The sequence below is a fragment of the Cornus florida genome, unplaced genomic scaffold, assembly GCF_030987335.1.
Source record: "Cornus florida cultivar Cherokee Brave unplaced genomic scaffold, ASM3098733v1 CherokeeBrave_3.0.0_Hap2_Chr04, whole genome shotgun sequence".
In the NCBI taxonomy this organism is placed as follows: domain Eukaryota; kingdom Viridiplantae; phylum Streptophyta; class Magnoliopsida; order Cornales; family Cornaceae; genus Cornus; species Cornus florida.
This window is the reverse complement of record NW_026775574.1, coordinates 75,340,306-75,358,155: the sequence shown is the minus strand read 5'-3', so window position 1 is coordinate 75,358,155 and position 17,850 is coordinate 75,340,306. Positions and strand designations below refer to the sequence as shown.

At 36.5% G+C, this 17,850-nt stretch overlaps 1 protein-coding gene and 1 non-coding gene across 2 annotated transcripts; both read right to left on the bottom strand.

Annotated features, from left to right (window-relative positions):
- Nucleotides 1-5,083: 5,083 nt before the first annotated feature.
- On the bottom strand, nucleotides 5,084-16,054 carry LOC132303558 (heat shock factor protein HSF8-like). The gene is made up of 2 exons (XM_059800864.1): nucleotides 15,564-16,054; nucleotides 5,084-6,805 (listed from the first exon to the last, which is right to left on the bottom strand). Exons 1-2 carry the CDS (start codon nucleotides 15,819-15,821, stop codon nucleotides 5,501-5,503), a joined length of 1,563 nt encoding a protein of 520 aa, XP_059656847.1. The 5' UTR covers nucleotides 15,822-16,054; the 3' UTR covers nucleotides 5,084-5,500.
- A 1,440-nt stretch (nucleotides 16,055-17,494) lies between these two features.
- Nucleotides 17,495-17,565, bottom strand: TRNAG-CCC (transfer RNA glycine (anticodon CCC)). The gene has a single exon. It is a non-coding gene; the product is annotated as a tRNA-Gly (tRNA).
- Between the last annotated feature and the right edge of the window lie 285 nt (nucleotides 17,566-17,850).

Here is a 17,850-nt window from a genome sequence, read left to right as displayed (position 1 = left end):
AAGAAGGTCTATAAGGTCAAGGTCCAGATTTCTGTCACGCATCAACAAGAGCATAACGGATATGATTCTAAAGAAGTTGGGGTTGACCTGCAGGGGGGATATCCCCAATCTATTGAAGACATAACTAAAGAAAGGGTGCAGAGGGAACCTAACAACATTCAATTGAAGGTTCGTGAATAAGACTTCGCCGGGCAGGAGGCCGGCGCCGGTCATAATGTTAACGTCCTGAGGGCAAACCCTAACTTCGATGTTGTCAGGAAGTCTAAGTCTCATACGAAGAACATCCAGATCTACAACCATGGTGGAAGTGTTTGAAGGATCTAAAAGGGGGTAAATGGAAGCCTGCCGAAAGTAAAAAGGAACAAAACTAACCTCAGAGGACTGCAAGATCGCTGGAAGAATGACTCTTGAAGGATTTCACCAGGAAAAGCTTAGCACTGTTCTAGAAGGAGAGAGATTTGACTGATGATGGAGACGGTAAAAGGACGTGAAGTGGTATTCTAGAGCCTTATAAAGGCGAGGGGGGCCCGAGGGCCGAAGCGTCGGGAATGCGAGAAATCCCTCGAGCCCCGGAACATTGATTCTGGATCTGACCGTCCGTTCCCCCACGTGGTTTTCTCGAGCCGTCAACGTCATGATGAGACGTCATCAATAATTACCCCTTATTAAATAAGGGGCAATTATGGGGGCAGTTGAGGAGGCCCAGGACGACATGGGCCGGATCTGACTTGCAAGCACTACATCCGGTCCGTACAGCTAGGTCAGCCCATATAAAGACACTGCCATATGGGCCGAACGCGAGTAAGCCCATCAAAGGTGACCAGGACTGATGGAGGAACAGGCCCAGATCCAGCAACAAGTCAATATTTGTAAATATCTTGTAAATATCTTGTAAATATCTATAAATAAGGGAAGGAATGGAAAATATGAAAGATCTTTTTGGTTGAAGTGTAAGAATTCTAGAAAGAGAAAGAGGGAACGAATTTCTTGCATCTTCAATTTTATAAAAAAATGTAAAATATATTATTTAAATTTGATAAGGGGAAAGTATTTTGGAACCAAAAAAAAAAAAAAAAAGATAGATAACTAAATTAGTACGGAAGGAGTATATATTTCCGATAAACAACGGCTTACTCAACCACTGCCATCCTTTCATACATGAGCCGGCTTTTCACAGGTGGTTTATTGATTCACTCACTTTCTCTCTCTAAAACTATTTCTGTCTGTTTCTGTCTGTATCGCTCAATATATGTGTCTGTGTAGTCTGTTGCTAGAATGGAATTGAAAAGGGGTAGAGAGAGAAAGTCAAGTTGAAAAAGGTCAAAAAAAAAAAAAAAAAAAATGTTGAAGTCTTAGCCAATAGGCTGCTAACAGGTGTGTGAATGTAGAGGCATAGTTTTCATTTAAAATCAACAAATCATACTACGTTCCGAATTGTGAGTCATGATTTCTTAAACATGATATCGGTATTATTGTCATTTTACAATAACTTAACTGTTAGACTTTTTTAATAATTGAAGGGGTTATATGTTATTTTTATAAATAAAAGGAGAGTTTTATGATTTTAGCCCTATATAATAGTATGCACTTTGTTTCAATTCGTGTTTTCCAAGTTTTAGTTTGTATAGTTGATTTTTTTTGGGGAAAGTCAATTCAGTTGTGTTTTGTGTTCCCCCACAATATGGTTTTTGACAATAAAGATTTTTTATATCATGGTCTTTTGGTCGAATTCAAATTTGATACACTGTATATTGTGGTAATAAAGTAAAATTATTTTTAAGTTTTAACTTCCGAGAAAAAAATCATTATTCCAAAAAAAAAAAAATTAAAATTATTAACAAAATGTAACGGTGTAAAGTGCATTTATTCTTAAGTTTTTATAGTTTGATAAAATTGTAGGGCAATGTAAAATATTCTAGAATAGTGCGGATAGGCATAAAAAAAAATGTAAATACACAATATATTTTGAGAGAGTTCTAAATAATAGATATAAACTGTTGATTAAATTTGATCATAACCATTTATAATGGATAGATGTGTCTATACAAGGAGTGGGATTCTCCGGCCTTTAGCTTAAATTAAGCTTTAGTCTAAATTATTCTAGTTCTACACCCGTGATTTGTTATTGCATTTATTAAGGATTATGGTGAGTTCTAGATAAATGATTCCTGATTTGTTATTAGATTGCAAATTTGTGGATTTTGTAGTAGATAACCTCTTGCAATAAATTATTTTATTAGTATGTGTTAATGTTAAATATGGTGGCTTATTAATTCAGAGAGAACTAGGAATATACAGAAGAGGCGACTAAAGTTGTTCTTGGAATATCTCATAAATTTATTTCTCAAAAAAGAGTAGCGGTGTTTGCTAGTGTAAGCTAGTTTGGGACTTTGGAGTACTACATCCTTATATTTCATAATAGTTATTGTTTGGGCAAAGAGAAGTGCTAATTCATGACTTCTTATTGGTCACAATTTCTAAGATTACATGTTCATTATGAGATGTCTCATGCTTTTATAGAAATTAAAAATATAAATTTTTATGACAAAATAACCCTTAATCTTTTCTTATATCTCTTATTTTATTCTCGTCTCCTCAGTTTTATCCTTATATTACCAAAAACATATATACATATATATATATACACGGGAATATATTATTTTCTTTCTGGATTGCCAAAACAAATAATATTATGGGAATGGATTATTTTATTTCCTCTTTTTTATTATATTTTAACTATATATATATATATGCTATATATGGATTTACGTTCAATTCCTATAATCACAATTCATATTATTTTATTTCTTTTTGGATTTGCCCTAACATTATGAGAATGGATTATTTTATTTCCTTTTTTAAATTATATTTGAACTATATATATATACATATATATACGTGCTATATATTGATAGCAAGTGATATATATATATATATATATACTCGTATATATAAATAACTACCTTCATATACGCCATAAGTTTTTTATTTCCATATATATATATATATATACACACACACATATTACATATTATATATATGCATGTACATCAATTAATGAGGAGAGAAAAAAAAAACTATATGAATTGTGATTATAGGAATTGAACTTGAATCCATATATAGCATATATATATGTATATATATATATATATATATATATATATTATATATAGTTAAAATATAATTTTAAAAAGGAAATAAAATAATCCATTCCCATAATATTGTTTGTTTTGACAATCCAAAAAGAAAGAAAATAATATATTATAGTATTTTTTTTTTTTGGCAATCTAGAATGTTATTGATACAAAGGATAAAACTGAAGAGATGAGAATAAAATGAGAGAGATAAGAACAGGTTAAAGGTTAAAGGGTAATTATATCTTAAAATTTTATATTTTTAATTTCTTAAAGGCAATAAATATCTAATAAATGAATGTGTAATTTTAAAAATTGTGACTAATAAAAAACGGGACTTTAGAAGGACATTCGCGAGCGATCATATTGAACTCAAAACTTTAGAAGGACATTCGCGAGCGATCATATTGAACTCAAGATTAGTAGTGTATGTTTCTTTCACTAATCTCACCCCAAAAATATCACTCTCTTTATATATGTATAATATGTGTAAACATTGATTTATATCTACTATGGTGTACAATTCCTACAATGTCCCGTGAACTAATTTCAAAGATTCCTTCATCAAGTGCATTTATTATGCCCTCCTAGAAAAAATAAATCAAAACAAGTTAGAAAATGAGTAGAGATAAAGATAGCAGTAAAATATGAGTGATAAGGAAATAACCACAATATTGTTGCTGCTCGATCAACCCAAAACCTCAGTTTGTCATCTCTCTCATGGCCGACACACTTTGGTGACATTCCCTCTTGATGCAAGGATCACTCCTTTGTAGATAAAATGCTTTTCCACACCCAAGAAGCCTTCGAGTTACGTGAGGAAATTAGAAAAGAATCATTTTTGAAATATTTTAATTTAAATAATTTACAAAAAATGGGGAACCAATTTAGATAAGAGCGCCAAGTTGAAAACTTCAAGATCCTTCCATCCCAATCCTCCACCATTTGCCAACTTTAAGATCCTTCAATTCAAATCCACCATTTGCCTTGGAATCACACATTTTACGCCAACTAATCCACTTCATTTTATTCGACTTAGACTCTACTCCACAAAAAATGTATAATCCGACTCCTCAAATTTTTGCTTCTTTTTTAAAGCCTTGATCTTTGAAGACATTCCATCATAACAAAATTTGAAAGAAATAGACCTACTTAGTTAATAACTCTAAGAACAATTTTTCGTTTGGTTAAATTTTCTGAAAACTAGTTATAAAAAGGTTTGGGTTGTTCTCTGAAAACTGTTTTCAATCTTTCAAATTTTTAAGAACTATTTCAATCCCATAAATTTTGATCTTTGCAAAACCTAAGGAAGCTCAATAGTTATTATATTTACAATATTTTAGAGAAATTAAAGGAGAAAATCAAATGAAAGAGAACGGGAAAAGGAAAAGGACAAAAAAAAAAAAAAAAAAAAAGGGATTAAATAACTCATTTAATTATATTTATAAATTATTTATATAAAAATATTAATTTTTTTATTTTACTTTAGACAGAGGCAACAAGTATGAGCAAAAGAGAACTGTTACACTGTTAGATGCATATACAGCTTTACATCAATGTTACTAGTATATTATATGTAAATTTAAGGTGTTAATGGTTTTAACTTGTAGCCATTAAAACATCAAATATTCCACATTGGTTTGAGAAGTTTAAAACTCATGTATCCCATCCTATATAAAAAAAAAAAACAGATGCAGAACCACCAAAACGGCACACACACACATTATCTGAAACATATAGAAAAGTTGAAATTGATAACTATATATTTTAATACGTATTTTTATACAAGTATATATGCCATTAACATTTGAAGAAGGCCAAGTCTTATTCGTCTTTCTAGAAAGAACAAGGCCGCCATCTTCTTTAGATTCAAATTAGATAATCAATCTTGAGTGCATTTAATTTACCCCCAAAAAACACGGCATGTAAATTTCTTCAACCTATGTATATTCACATCAACATAAGCGACGAAAAGATATATAAACAAAAACATTTGGCTAAAATATTACAAGAAAAATGAGAAGAGTCTAAGCATCTACTATAGGCTTATATCTGAGAATCTTCAAACAAAACCTGCATTATACAATGCAGAATTGAACTATATGAAAGGATTAAAAGGCGACACCGCTATGCCTGCTCTATTGTGGGCATTCAGGTTTGCACAAAAATGAGGTCTTTCTTTTCCTTTCAAAAGAACTCGATATGCGCAAAACAAAGCCGGAGTAGAAAGGTACAAAGGGTGTCTACTGCTCTTCCTCTAAACAAGAAAATGAAGACCGCGATGATGATTACTAAAACTACTAGTTTATTTGTCAATATTTACCTCTGATGATGTGAGACACAAATGTACATTTGGTGAAATAAGGTCAAACTATACTGTTATTTGATGTAAGAAGCTCCATCTGTTCTGTAAGCTGTTCCATATGTTGTCCACCGTCCGATCCATTTTCCAACGGATTCACTTCACTTCCTCTGACAACACCTTCTTCTATTGAGTCCATATCCTGATTCTCTACAGGTTGTAGGCTGTGCGGAAGAAACTGTTCCCAGAAGGGGTCATTTATGCCAGGAAGTTTTTGCATCTCATCTAGCATGGAGTCATCCCAATCAATCTCAGTGTCAGGATTAAAATTGTCGATATCCAAGGGCATTTTCCCGTTCGCTCCCAATGAGGTTGAATCCATAAATCTGACATTTTCTGCTTCAGGTCCCATATAACTTCCACTCGACATATCAACACCGTTTTGTGGCCCCATTACTTGTAATGGGGATAGTTCAGGAATAGTTGTGTGTGTCTGGGGAAGGGAGAATGGGGGCATGTCCCGTAGTCCAACCAAAGGGCTCGCAGTTGAAAACGGAGCGGTTGTAACAGTTTCATAACTTGGACCAACAGAGGAAGACTGAATCTCAGGTATCCCAGCTGCAGGACCTTGACCAGAAATCCCCGAGGCTACTGGCAAATAAGATTGCCCAGGAATTGTTGGGACCTCCTGATGAGTAACCCCTGAGTTACAGCTTGAAGAATTTCCAGTGTCTAAGGCATTCGATGATGATGGAGCATCGGTAATCAGGAATTTCTCGAAACTGTTGTTGAAAGTTTCCAGCATAGAAGAAGAGTCCAATTTTATGATCTGCCTGAGCATCGCTTTTGCTGCCTCATTCATCAAAGGCTGGTACTTAACAATCTGTCCATCAGTAGGGCCAACAAAGTGATCATCAGAAACACCATCCTGTTTAAGCCTCCGTTTTTTGTTGCCTTCAGTTATGCGCCTGGTGCTATCATTTTGCTGCTGTAGAAACTGTGCCAAGAAGCCAGGGCTATGGACGGCCTTTGCCAGGAATGACATCATCTGTTGTTGCCGCTGCTCCATCCCTTGAAGGCGCTTCACCATGGTTTGCAACTGATTATCGGTGGCCTGTTGCTGCTGCCTCAGCCTCACCAGCTCCTGCATAAGCACATTTTTGTCCCTTTTTAGCCTCCCAATCTCTTCCTCAAGCCCAAATTTCCCCACCTCAACACATGCCCCCACTGACGAACTCTGTCCATGTGGTTGCTGTGGTACTCCCTGGCCAGGTTTCCGCCGATTTATGCTCCCAAGCAGGTGCTTTTGACCTCTAAGGAATCCCTCATTTGCAAACTCCCAGCGGTCTGGATCAACCTTCCTGAAACCCTGTTTGTCCACAATGGTCCAAAAAGAAAAGGGAGATGCCGTTAATAAGTAGAAACACGATTTTTAATCAGCAGAATCAACAGAGGCCTATCCCACATAGTGACACAAGGGAAAACATGAATTGAAAAAAAGAGGAAGAGGAGGAGAATTCGATCCATGCAATTTATGAATGCCTAAACCTTTATTTAACAAAAAAGGAACAGGATATTTTCGGTAGAAAAAAGATATATATACACACACACACACACCTGAACTTTATTGCAGAGAAGATTCTATTATTGATGTTTAGACCAGGAAGGTACAATTTTCAATATCAGATATCTAGCACTTGACTGGTTACACAAACCATGCAAGTATCTAAAATTGGTGTCCTAAGACCAGGAAGTGCTCAGATGGCAACTCCAAGTGAAGTGCATAATAGGATACAATAAAACATCATTGATAGTATAACCCAAGGAATAAAGAGGTACCGGCTAAGATGGAAAATGTAGAATCATCGAGTGAAGACAAGAAGAAAATAAAAGCTATGCTTCACAATTTTTATTTATTTTTTCATTAGTATAGTTTCCAGCCATTTTATCTGTTTAATCACCTAACTTTATGTTCCATAAAGCATAGCTAGTCTTAAAATCAATTATGGAACTTTCCACTTGAAACTTTTCCTTAAACATGAGAGGAATACAAAATCACATAGACACTCTAGATGCACTTATCCGAAATCCTTCACGCACTTCTTAGGAAACCTCTTTCTCAATCCTCCCTTTTTTATTGTTAACAGCTAGCATTTGTGATGTTGTATCTCATGGTCAGGTCATCAATGCTTACTGTAATTTTATTTCTACTAAATATCTACTCACTTAGTCTTTGATTAATCTAAAATTTTAATTGCATCATCAGCCCAATCAAGTATAACAAGGGGAGTGACGTGAACCACATAGTCAACCCCAAAATTTGACAAACAATTATCTAAGATCATAAGCCAGTGTTTGTAATAGTTTTGGCTTATGATCTTAGATAATTAGCTTACTGAATTCCTTACGATTAGATTTATTGGGTTGAGCTGAGACACTCCTTTGGATTAGATTTATAATTCTGTAGGCTTCAAACGTGCCCCTTAAGTGGTTTGTATTAGTGGAGCTAAATCTATCAACTGAAACGTTATTATCTTTTGTCATCTTCAAATTTTGTATTTCTTACCGAATCATCTTTGATACATCTCACATTTTTTTTATCTTTTCATCTTCGATGCAGACCTTCTTGCTCTTGGTGATATTTGGCATAGTGCTTCTCATTGTGATCATAGTACTAGTGGCTTAATCAGCAAATTCTTCACTTTTACCTATAGAGAGAACACAGAATGTGCTCGGAGGTAAAGATGTGATCTCTTTGGTTTGAGTTGATTTTTGATACATCAAGGTTTACCAGACTGAGCCACCGAGTTATGAAATTATGATATGGTTACAATATTAAGTTGTTTTTAATGTATGGGATAGGCGTTTGTGTTCAAACTATTGTAACTTAATATTGTAACCATATCCTAATTTCATAACATCACTCGGTGCTTCAGTCCAGTAAACCTTGATGCATTAAAAATCAAACTCAAAACCAAAGAGATCGCACAATGAGAAGCACTATGCCCAATATCACCAAGAGCAAGCAGGTCTGCATTGAAAAGGTAACAAAAATATGAGATATATCAAAGATGATTCGGTAAGAAATACAAAAGATGACGATGACAAATGATAATCACGTTTCAGTTGATAGATTTAGCTCCACCAATACAGACCATGTAAGGGGCACATTTGAAGCCCACTGAATTGCAAATCTAATCCTAAGGAGTGTCTCAATGGCAGCTCAACCCAATAAATCTAATCCTAAGGAATTCAGTCAGCTAATTATCTAAGATCTTAGGCCAAACCTATTACAAACTGATGCAGGAGCATCTACGAGTCTCTCCAAGACTAATCAGGCCCCCTAGCCAACTAGGTTTGGGTTCTATTTATCTTGGGGTTTTAGTTATTTGCTTATTTTCTAAGTGTCTTATTTGATTTTTATGTTTTATGTTATTTGGTAGATGATAGTTGTAGTCCTAGTCTTTTTAAATAGTCATGTGACTGTCATGTGAGTTTTTAAGTACTTTGGAGGGTTAAGATTTATTAGTTATTGAAATAATCAAGGGCTAGGATGCACCAACAGGCCAGTGGCCTAAAGGTGTATCACGCCCCTACTTTCCAAAGGGAGGTCAGGGGTTCAAGCCTCAGTGGAGGCACATGTGTGTGAGTACCAACTAGAAAAAAAGAGAAAAAAAAGGCTAGGATGCTAGGGCTTCTGTAATCCTAGTATAAATAGTCTATTAAGAAACTTTGTATGCAGTTTTGATTCCAGAAAATTAAATTTAGAGTTTCTCTCGGTCTCTTTGCCCTATAACTCATCTATCTACGTTTCAACTTCGATTCTATTGCTTTATCTCTCTGTTTTTCTGCTTGTTTATCGCTACTGCCCTGCACCAGATTGGTATCAGAGCCGGAAAAAAAACCCCTAGGTCTGCACCATGGTTGGACATGGTAGAGGTCGTGGAAGAGGAAACCAAGCTCAACAAACAGAGAAGACTGAGATGCGGTGTATGATTGAAGATCTGCCAAGAGCAGCAAGCTCTTCAACGACAGGAACGTACGGAAGCCCGTATGGAGATTCCAGAAGGCAACCGCAGCCCCTTGGACGTACCGGAAGGTAGTCTTGAGGATGAATATTTTGAGGAAGATGAGGAAAACCCCTTTTATGATGCTAGAAATCTGAGAAAATCTGGATCATGGCAGATTGGAAGAGCGGTTGATTCGTGCGTTGGATTTGAATGGTGGAGGAATTAAAATTGAAGTTGCTGACTTCTATGGAAAGATGCACGCCGAAGATTATTTAGATTGGGAGGCAAGCTTGGAGAATTACTTTGAGTGGAAGCCTATGGCTGAAGATAGGAAGGTGGTGTTTGTAAAGCTTAAGTTGAATAGTACTGCACATGGTGGAAGAGCGTTAAAGAACAGTGTGCTCCACAAGGGAAGCACAAAATCAACACATGGGAACATATGAAATAAAAATTGCGAAAGCAATTTCTGCCTGCTGATTATTCATTGGAGTTATACGAAAGGTTTCATAGTTTGAAGCAATTAGACATGTCTGTTGAAGAATATACATCTCAGTTTAATAATCTCTCGATTCGAGTAGGTTTAAACGAGAATAATGAACAATTGACATCTCGTTTATCTTTCTGGTTTGCATCAGTCCATTAGAGATGAGATGGGGGTGGTCCATTTGTTCAACCTATAAGATGCTCGACAATATGCCTTAATGGCGGAAAAAAAAGAGTGTTGCATCGTGACGGCGGAAGAGTTGTTTCTGGTCATCCAGGTGCTGTTTGGCAGAGGGGTACAGCTGCTGTTGGAGGTGTTCGAATTGCTCAAGGTGCTATTCCAAGTGCCCAAACAGGAGGTAGGAACATTGGGGGTGCTGATAGGAGTGAAAAGGGGAAGAAAATAGTAAGATTTGGACCACAAAACAGTGCTGGTGTAAGCAATTCAAAGGGTGGCAGCACTACACAAGTTCGTTAGCAATTCAACTTCAAAGGGTGGCAGCACTACACAAGTTCGTTGTTTCACTTGTGGAGAGAAGGGGCACACGTCTTACACTTGTCCACAACGAAGGGTGAATTTAGCAGAGCTTGAAGTTGAAGAAACAGAATTACATGAACCAGTATATGATGAGTATAATGGAGAGGAAGTTATTGATCTTTTCCCGGTAAAAGGAGAGTCTTTGGTGGTGAGACGACTCAGACGAGTGATGAAAACACCCAAAGTCGAGGAAGAAGACTGAAGACGACACAATATATTCCGAACACGAGTCCTTTGTGGTGGAAAGGTGTGTAATGTCATTATTGATGGAGGTAGCAGTGAGAACATTATTTCGCAGGAGGCGGTAGACAAACTCAAGTTACAAACTGAGAAGCATCCTAATCCCTACAAGGTTGCATGGTTCCGAAAAGGTAATGAGGTGCCGGTCACTTCACGGTGTTTGGTTAAATTCACTATGGGTAATATAGTTAATGATGAAGCTTGGTGTGACGTTGTACGCATGGATGCCTGTCATATCTTATTAGGAAGGCCATGGGTGTTTGACAAAGACATGACCCATTATACTAGAGCCAATACCTACTCGTTTCATAAAGATGGGAAAAAGTTGACGTTGCAGCCACTTAAAGAAGAAATCACCGCCACTCCTAAAGCTGCCAAAGTTAATGGGTTTTTGGCAGCCCACAAGTTTGAACTTGAGAGCAAGGAAATGAGAGTTGTGTATGTGCTTGTTGCTAAGAAAGTACAAGAGGAACAGCCTTTAAAATTTGACGAGTGTCCAATTGAAATTCAGCATATACTAATGGAGTTCCAAGAGCTGGTTGGTGATGATTTACCACAAGGTTTGCCACCAATGAGGAGTATTCAACATGCTATTGATTTGGTGCCTGGTGCAGCTTTACCAAACCTTCCTGCTTATAGGATGCCACCCACACAACAAGTTGCAATTCAAAGGCAAGTGGAAGACTTGATTGTTAAGGGTTTTGTGCGTGAGAGCAAGAGTCCTTGCGTTGTTCCAGCATTGCTACCACCAAAAAATGATGGATCATGGAGGATGTGTGTGGACAGTCGTGCCATCAACAAAATTACAGTAAAATACCGGTTTCCCATCCCTCGATTAGAGGATATGCTTGATATGTTAGTGGGGGCCAAGGTGTTCTCCAAAATAGACTTGAGAAGCGAGCATCATCAGATTCATAGGAGGAGTGGTGATGAATGGAAGACAGCCTTCAAAACTCCGAATGGACTTTACGAGTTGTTAGTGATGCCATTCGGACTATCCAATGCTCCTAGCACATTTATGCGAGTTATGACCGAGGTACTCAAACCTTTCTTGGGCTCATTTGTGGTTGTTTATTTTGATGACAATTAATATATAGTCATACAAGTAAAGAACATTTAGTCCATTTGCACCAAGTCATGGAGGTTCTCCGTAAGGAGAAGCTTTATGTAAACTTGAAAAAGTGCTCTTTTCTGTTTGACAAAGTTGTGTTTCTTGGCTTTATTGTTTCAGCCGATGGTTTGCAAGCTGATTCTGAAAAAGTACGAGCTATTACAGAGTGGCCAGTACCACAATCTGTTGGTGACGTTTGCAGTTTCGATGGATTGTTTTCATTCTACAGGAGGTTCATTCGCAATTTCAACTCCATTATGAGTCCGATCACTGAATACTTGAAAACAAATGTTTTTGAGTGGCCAAAATCAGCACAATGAGCCTTTGAACAAATAAAAAGATTGATGACAGAAGCTCCAGTACTCACGCTACCAGATTTTGAGAAGCTATTCACTATTAGTGTGATGCATCGCATGCAGGAATAGGGACTGTTTTGAATCAAGAAGAAAGGCAGGTGGAATTTTTTAGTGAGAAGTTGTCAGGTGTTAAATGTTGTTATTCCACCTATGATTTGGAATTTTATGCTTTGGTTCGTGCAATCCAACATTGGGAACACTACCTAGCCTAAAAAGAATTTGTGGTTTATTCAGATCATCAAGCCTGGAGGTACTTGAATTCTCAAAAGAAGTTGAATGCTCGACATGTCAAATGGAATTCATACCTTCAAAAATTCAATTTTTGCCTCAAGTACAAAACTAGCGAGTCTAATAAAATTGCAGATGCTTTGAGTCGGAGGAATCTATTGTTGACGGTGATGAGTACTTAAGTTATTGGGTTTGAGGAGTTGAAAAATCAGTATGTTGCAGATAAATATTTTAGCTCTGTAGTTGCTGAACTTCAAGGCCCTGCAGATTGGAAGATGCTGCCATTTAGAATGCATGATGGGTATTTATTTAAAGGAAACTTGCTGTGCATTCCAGAGGGATCTTCACGTGAACAAATTATTAGAGAACTTCATGGAAATGGGTTAGGAGAACATTTTGGTAGGGATAAGACAATGGCAATGGTGGCTGATCGTTATTATTGGCCGGGAATGTAAAGGATGTGAATAGGCTGGTTCGGAGGTGTCATGTTTGTCAGTTTGGGAAGGGAAGTTCACAAAACACAGGTTTATACACACCCTTACCAGTGGCAGAAGCTCCTTGGGTTCATATTAGCATGGATTTTGTGTTGGGACTTCAAAAGACGGCAAGGGGCCATGATAGTATTTTTGTTGTGATGGAACGTTTCTCCAAAATGGCGCACATTTCATTCCATATTCTAGAACTGCAGATGCCACACATGTAGCTGAGTTATTTTTCAAAGAAGTGGTGAGACTACATGGCATGCCAACTTCTATTGTTTCTGATAGAGATGTCAAGTTCATGGGACACTTTTGGAGGACTGTATGGAGAAAGTTTGAGACTGAATTTAAATACTCTAGCACATGCCATTGTCAGATACATGGTCAGACAGAAGTAGTAAATCGGAGTTTGGGTAATATGCTGAGATGCCTTCTTGGAAGCAATGTGAAGGCATGCTATTTAATTATTCTGCAAGCTGAATTTGCTTACAATAATTCCGTGAATAGATCTACAAAGAAGACACCTTTTGAAGCTGCTTATGGACTAAAACCTCAGCATGTTCTTGATCTAGTTCCGCTACCACAAGAGGTAAAAGTGAGTGATGATGGAGAGGCATTTGCAAATCACATCAAAAAAGTGCCCGAAGAAGTAAAGGCAGCGATCACGGCTAGTAATGAATCCTATGCATCAACAGCCAATCAACACCGGAAAGTCAAAAATTTTGACGAGGGTGACATAGTTTTGGTGCATTTGAGGCGAGACAGATTCCCAAAAGGCACTTATCATGAACTGAAGGCAAAAAAGTTTGGGCCATGCAAGGTGCTGAAGAAAATTAGCTCAAATGCGTACATGGTAGAGCTGCCATCTGACCTCCAAATAAGCCCAATCTTCAACGTGTCTGATCTGTATTTGTTTAAAAGATTTGATGGGGAACCAGTTTCAACAGAGGCACAACTCAAGTACCTTCCAAAGGTGAAACCAGATGTTGTCGAAGATGTATTGGATGTTAAAGAGGTGAAATCAAGGAGGGGCAACCAATATAGGCAGTTTCTAGTGAAATGGTTGGGTAAACCTGCTAGTGACAATACATGGATTGCTGAAGAAGAGCTGAAAAGAATTAATCCACAAATATATGCTGAAGTTGTGGAGGCTTTCTCGCCGGAGTCGAGTTTTTCCCAACCGAGAGGAGTTGATGCAAGAGCTTCTACGAGGCTCTCCAAGACTAATCGGGCCCCCTAGCCAACTAGGCTTGGGTTCTATTTATCTTGGGGTTTTAGTTATTTACTTATTTTCTATGTGTCTTATTTGATTTTTATGTTTTATGTTATTTGGTAGATGATAGTTATAGTCCTAATCATTTTAAATAGTCATGTGACTGTCATGTGAGTTTTTAAGTACTTTGGAGGGTTAAGATTTATTAGTTATTGAAGTAATCAAGGGCTAGGATGCTGGGCTGCTGTAACCCTAGTATAAATAGTCTATCAAGAGACTTTGTATGAAAATTAGATTTAGAGTTTCTCTCGGGTCTCTTTGCCCTAGAACTCATCTATCTACGTTCCAACTTCGAATCTATTGCTTTGTCTCTCTGTTTTTCTGCTTGTTTATTGCTGGAAATCCTTTTCTTTGGTTGTTTTACACTGTTACAGCTGCCGGACAGCAGCTTATCGCTACTGCCCTGCACCACAAACATTTATTTATGTCTTTCAATACAAAAGGAGAAAGGGCATTTCACCTTCAAACAATCTTTGAACTTCATATTGTTTGTTATGGCATTAGAATTAATATAAAATCAAGAATGAACTTATCAAAAAATAAAATAAAATCAAGAATGATCTCAAAAAATGAACAAATGATCAACATAAACAGCTCAACCTATGCCCAAAAAAATTGAAACTAGGAATAGCCCCTTTAAATATATCAAGAGTCACTACCATCAAGTCCGTGATAACACAAAAATTACATAAACATTTTGATAATATACTCAATGTACACTTAAACTAAATAGGATGATAAAGTTCTCTCTATAGAAAAAAAAAAAATTAAAAAAAATAATAATACTAGCTAAAACTCTCTCTTCTTCCAACTATTCCAAGAATCAATCAAAGAGTGCATTTCCAATCCACAATTTCTGACACCATTTGCTTCCCCTTACTCCCTCCGGCAAAGTTGGGTGCTTATGTCTTCCCTATGATGAATTTTAAATTACAATAACAACACAAGAAAGTAAAATCTTATTTTCCAGTAACGTTTTATCTTACCCCTGCTTTTATTCAGATATAGTCTTTCTACTCCGCATATTAGTTGCCACAAACCCAAGAACAATAATACATCAAATCATTTAATTTACATTCTTTTTGTTTTATGAACAAAAAAAGTAAAACCCAAACTCACTTGAGCACAAAACCCGGGTTATGCTTAGTTGAGTAGGGTTCCTTTTTTCCCCTTCCAATAAATAAAAACCCTATGATTCAAAATTTCACTTTCCTTCTCTTTACTGCCTTTTCTTGATAACCAAACATTTGTTTACTTTCTATACAGAAAACTGCATTCTAGACCTAATTACGAATTCCACTACAATCACATAATTATCAAACTCCAAATTCGCAAATTCCAACAACATTATCACGATAAAATAAGTAAAACAACTCCAAGAATTAAACAATACAGAAAGAAATTCATACGTAAGTGTTCAATTGCCGCACAAAGCTCGCGAAGTTGTTGTGCTTGAAGCACTTAGGCAAGAGCTCTTTAGCGAACTGAGGAGGGTCCCAAACCACGAAGCTGTTGTTGGTTGAGCTCCACGAGACGATCTTATCGGTGGCTGGGTCGTCCACCATGTCGTAGGTCTTCATGAGGAACGGCGGCGGAGTATTTGCGTTCGGAATCGGCATCGGAGCCGGAACCGGAGGAGGCGGCCCGCCGCCGTTAACTTTGTCCATGCCGCCGGAAGAGATCAATCAACGGCAGCGGCGAAGACCAGCATCGATCGGAAGAGGTCTGAATTTTTTTTATTCGATAATGGAGATTTTTTAGGGTTCTGTGGGGTTTAGAATGTCTGTAACTGATCCAAATAAAAACCCTAGATTTTAGAGAGGGATTTTGTCTTTGAGAGAGAAACAATTATAAAGAGAGAAAACGGCGTTTAGAGAGAGAAAGAGAGGTGGTTGTACGGTCACCCGTTAGTCAAAGTGGGGTTCATAAGCGGATAAGAGACGGAAGATACGGGCACGACCCGGTTGCTTTACTCGGGTAAACGACAGGAGATTGTGAACTGTCTGATATACCCTTATTACTCCTTCATATTATCGGGACCAACCTTGTAATTTACATTGTGTTGAAACTACGAACATCTTGCCACAAAGATGAACTTGAATTGTATATTTTTCTACTTTCCAAGAAAGGAATTTGAAAATGTCAATTGATACACAATGGACGTGTGAGATTTAGTTGGGGTTATATTTCTTCAAAGTCAATTATTTATGTTTTAAAATTCAACATTGATTAATAAAAGTGATTTATTATTGTAGGGGATGTGATCCACACCCCCATCATTCCAAGCTCAAGCCTTTTTACAATATTTACCTAGAGTCCACCCAAGTCAGCCTCGAGCGTCTTTCTTACTCACACAAAAATACGGGTCATGGGCTGAAAAGAATGCCTCCTACTCTATTGGCGTAGCCAAATATATGATAAGGAGGTCGTGTGCCTTCAATTGGGGTACTGATAATCACATTTATGATCCTCAACTACCGCCGCTTTGTAAAGAGATGTCCATCCAATATACCAGTACTTACCCTCGAACTAAAAGACCTAATTAGCCCCATCAGGTCTAACAAGGTCATGATAACTACTCTACTAGAGTGGGACACCCCAAGTTTCCCCTCTTGAGAAAACAAGCTCATGGCCGAGACTATAAATATAGACCTCCATGCACAAGGATGAGGGAAAAATAAATAAATAAAAAATTAGCTTTTAGCTTCAATGTATTTAGGCTTTTGTTCATAATTCATCATACTTTGTTTTTCGATATCACCCTCTTTTACTTGTATGATTCATTTGTATTAAAGAACCCCCACAATTATTAATTATACATATACACTTTATCTTGGTAAGAAACTTCTAAACTTATTTTTTTCGGTTGAAACTTAAACTCACGACTTTTTATTTTGGAAGGTGATGTACATCATACTTGCATAAATAATATTATAGTCCATTACACCATAGGTGACTTACATATATAATTGAGATTTATATGTGGGCGGATTTTAGTTCACAAATTTTTTGTAACTTGACATTGTTTGTAGTTGGTAATAAAAATTAGATATTTCATGTATATGATTATAATACTTGACTTCGATGAGATAAAATGGTCCTTATCATCAGAATTGTTGACTTTAAATTAGTGTGTTGAATGTTTTTGAGAAACACTAAACAGGATCACCATAAGTTTACATAATGCAAAATTTTATTATTATTACTACTAAATGCACAAAACACTAAATTACTATTTACTAATAAAGGACGATTTTCTTTTAAGTGCACGGTGCTCCGCTACGGAAGACTTGAAAAAAAAAAAAAAAAAAAAAAAAAAATTATCTAATTAATATATAAATGCGCATCCAGGGAATCGAACCCTGGTCAGTACCGTGGGAGGGTACTATGATACCACTACACCAGATGCGCTTTTTGTTCTAAAGTTAAAACGTCAATTATATTGTATCTATTCTGGAAATTAATTTATAGACAACTCAATTCAATGATCATGAATAAGTATAGTATTTAAGATTTTTTAGGCTACTTGTGAATATTAAATATTTATTTCAATAATTTGTTGATGATCCAATTTCGATAATTCACTGAATTATTAAATAGAGCATATGTTATGGTTAATCGAATTCAACCAAATATAATACATATTATGTTATACATATATTATCTATCATTTAATTGGTGTGCATTTGTTGAAAA

Bases quoted from the DNA above. Each gene is read 5' to 3' on its own strand.
- LOC132303558 (XM_059800864.1), bottom strand. From the start codon at position 15,821: ATGGACAAAGTTAACGGCGGCGGGCCGCCTCCTCCGGTTCCGGCTCCG. The intron at 6,806-15,563 runs GTATGAATTTCT...GTGGACAAACAG, and splicing joins TGCGGCAATTGAACACTTAC to GGTTTCAGGAAGGTTGATCC.